At 40.7% G+C, this 3428-nt stretch overlaps 1 protein-coding gene across 1 annotated transcript; it reads right to left on the reverse strand.

The window, feature by feature from the left end:
• Positions 1–630: 630 nt before the first annotated feature.
• Positions 631–2696, reverse strand: ccr9a (chemokine (C-C motif) receptor 9a). Its single transcript, XM_060922861.1, has 3 exons — positions 2613–2696; positions 2348–2432; positions 631–2200 (listed from the first exon to the last, which is right to left on the reverse strand). Exons 2-3 carry the CDS (start codon positions 2399–2401, stop codon positions 1154–1156), a joined length of 1101 nt encoding a protein of 366 aa, XP_060778844.1. The 5' UTR covers positions 2402–2432; positions 2613–2696; the 3' UTR covers positions 631–1153.
• Positions 2697–3428: the final 732 nt, after the last annotated feature.

The raw sequence follows: 3428 nt of genomic DNA on the forward strand, positions 1-3428 counted from the left end.
AAAGGGTTCACAAACTTTCAAGCACCACTGCAAGTCCAAAGGTTCATGCTGTTGTCCTAATATAAGGTTCTCTCTATGGTAGGTGAGCTGTTATGAGGCTTCAAAGTTTTGACATGTCAGCCAGCAGAACTCAGGGTTATTTCAAAATTACATGATGGAAATTCTAAGCCATTTAGAAATTGAATTTTTTTTTTAGTGGATTTTTTAACAAACAACAAAATGAGGAAGGTGTGGTTCAAATGTTCTCGATACTTTTTTTTTTTAGTTTTATGTACAGCCATTGAAACTAACCATTCAAATGAGAGGGGGGAAAGATCAATCTGAGTAAAATCTTAGTGTGTAGGTTATCTTTTCAGTTTGAACGAGAGACGTGACTCTCTGGCCACAAGTGCCGCATGTTTCATGCATTTGAAAGTTGTACGTCATGATCACAACGGTTTTCTAACCACTGTGTGTATTATTCTTGCTGTGTGACCAAGCTTTGCACGAAACACTCAACAACATAAACAAATAAGGGATGTTACTTCTCCTTCTGAGAAACAATGAACTTTTTTTTTTTTTTTTAGCTTGTAGGTTTATGTATTCATTCTGAGGTGTGTGGGTGTGTTCAAAAAGCAAACAAAAAGAAGATTAGTTTAAACCAGAATTTAATTTAGTCTTGGTACAAAAAATATATATATATATATATATATACACACATTGGCTCAGTTTTGCACTACAGTAATTTCCATGAAATGCTGTGACTAATGTCACAGTTCTTGCAACAAATAAAGATGATACATCTGGAGTTCTGAAGGTCAGACATTTTAAAAAAAATCAGTCATACATATCAAATGTTATTTACATAGCTTTGAAGGAAGATCACAGCCTTCTTTAATACAACATCTGACATGGAGAAAATAACACAACCACTCTACATTCTGTGTAATTCTTCCTTATTCATAGGCTTCTATACACACGCGCACACGGCTCTTTTCAACGGCCTCGGCATTTGACAGCTGGAGAAGGTTCATGCATTCATGTTCACCTTTTCTGCACACCTTCTCTGAAGAAATCTGTGTCTCTATCATGCTTCACAGATTCAGAAACTTTCTGGCAACATTTTGAGAACTTGTTCCTCAACTCATGCACTAATACTGTCCCAAGGCTGAGTTTACAGCGAGAAAGCCATGGTGCTTTCTGTATCGGACATGACAGAAGAGCGAAGTGGACCGTGTTTGCCAGATTTGGATGGTGTGCATCCATACTTTCTGTACAGCCTTATCAGGTCTTTTCGGAAACGAACCCCAACAAAGGCATACAGGAATGGGTTGAGGCAGCTGTGCATGTAAGCCAAACTCTTCATGATCTGGGTGGCAATGTCAAAGCCCTTGGCCTCGGCACAGTCTGTGATGGTGGTGTTTGCTGCCTGTGTCGCCTCGATCACCAGCATGCTATTGTATGGCAGCTGAGAAAGGATAAACACTGTCACGACTACCAGGATGACACGCAATGCTTTGTGCTTCTCGAAGTTCTTGGCCTTCAGCAAGGTTCTAATGATGACAGAGTAGCAGTAGATCATGACCAGGAGAGGAATGCAGAAGCCCATGCAGATCTGGAGAGCCAGGACCAGGATCTTTGTTTGGTTGTTTTGATTGTTCCAGTAGACCATGGTGCAAAACTGGTTGCCCTCAGAGTCCACTTTGGTTCGGGCAAAGAGAAACTCTGGAATGGACAGTATAATGGCCAGGAGCCAGACAAACACGCACACCACTTTGCTGCAGGCCAGACGCAGTTCCTTGGAGTTCTGTGCCTTGGTGCTCTGCACGATCGAGACATACCGGTCCACGCTGATACAAGTCAGCAGAAACATGCTGCTAAAGAAGTTGATCTTGTACAACGCCGATGTGCCCTTGCACAGAGCCGTGCCAAATGCCCAGCCCTTCATGGCATCCACCGCCCATAAGGGAAGCGTACACAAGAAGAGCAGGTCAGCCAAGGCGAGGTTCAGCAGGTACACATCGGTCATGGTTCTCAGGCGATTCTTGAAGTGCGTGTAGATCCAGAGCACCAGCAGGTTCCCCATAAAGCCCAGGATGACGATCAGAAGGTAGAAAGGGGGTTCGTAGAACATGCGGAACTGGCGTACTATGCTCTTATCACACGGGGCGTCAAAGTCATAATCTCCGTGACCAGAACCACTACCACTTCCATAATCAGCCTGTGGATAAAAGAAGAAAATGAACGACATTATTAGCCATGAATTTCAACTACTGACCAAATCAACATATTAAGGTAGGTATGTCTCGAAATTTAGCTGGTGACTTTCAACATGCAGTGATTTTATCTTCATTTAGATGCTACTTACGTCTGGGGTGGCTGGTGATAAGAAGGAATTCCAAGTCTCAGTCATATTTATCATTTTTTTTAATTCTCAGAAGTTTCTCTGAAATCTAAAAATGGTAAGAAAATGTAAACATTAGTGCCTTATTAGTTCAAGCCCCAAATACCAGAGTAATATCAGATTTTTAAAAAATCAGCTAAAGCACACTTAACTTAAACATCTTCAAGCAATAACATTAGATTTCCTTTTTATTATTTATATATCTCTACATTTCTTTTCTGTTACTTACATGTTTTCAGGTGTTCCAGAGTTCACGGAAAAGAGGATAGAGAGGTGAGGCGGATGGCGGATGCAGCTGAGTTGATGTCTAAACTGGTCTGTTTTGCAGAAGCTTTTAAGGCCTCGGATTAACCACAACGTGACGCATTTGTGCAGTGGTTTCTCGCTCTCTCGCGCTTGCTCTCGCGCGCACTCTCCCTCTCTTTTTTTCCTGTAGTGTGATGTTTGGCCATGCATATTTACTGAACTTACTCACAGTGATATCTCAATACTCAAATGAATAATCATCGACACAAAGCAGGGGAATAACAAGGAACTATATGTTAAGATTTAGTCGAGATTCTAATAAATGTTATGGAGTGATTTCAGAGCACTTTAGTATGATTAGGATTATTATCCCTGTCATGTGGGTTTGAATGTTGATTATAAACTAGGATTGTGTTTACTGCATTAGGAACTTTAGTTCCATCGTCCTGCCTGTAGAACCATAATAAGTAGGCAGATTATTCAAACTGAACTGCATTTTTGATTGGGTGAAGGAAAAAGACTCTCAGGTATTGTACTAGTCAAGATTACGTCGAGTGTTTGACTAATGTTCAGTAATCCTCCAGGCACAGGCATAGCACCTGTTTACTGGGTTTGTGGTTTTAAATACTGGCATAAGCTATACTGTCCTTAATGATTCCATATGTCCCAACAGAAGTTTTTAATTTTTTTTTATTGAAAACTGATTACTTAGAAACATTATCTTTTAAAGCCACAACTTCGCATCTTAAAGGTGCAGTTTGTAACTTTTTAAAAAGTGGCCCCAGACCTGTGTTAGCAA

This window comes from Neoarius graeffei, chromosome 1 (genome assembly GCF_027579695.1).
Source record: "Neoarius graeffei isolate fNeoGra1 chromosome 1, fNeoGra1.pri, whole genome shotgun sequence".
Classification (NCBI taxonomy): Eukaryota; Metazoa; Chordata; class Actinopteri; order Siluriformes; family Ariidae; genus Neoarius; species Neoarius graeffei.

Bases quoted from the DNA above. Each gene is read 5' to 3' on its own strand.
- ccr9a (XM_060922861.1), bottom strand. From the start codon at position 2,401: ATGATAAATATGACTGAGACTTGGAATTCCTTCTTATCACCAGCCACC. The intron at 2,201-2,347 runs GTAAGTAGCATC...TTTTATCCACAG, and splicing joins TATCACCAGCCACCCCAGAC to GCTGATTATGGAAGTGGTAG.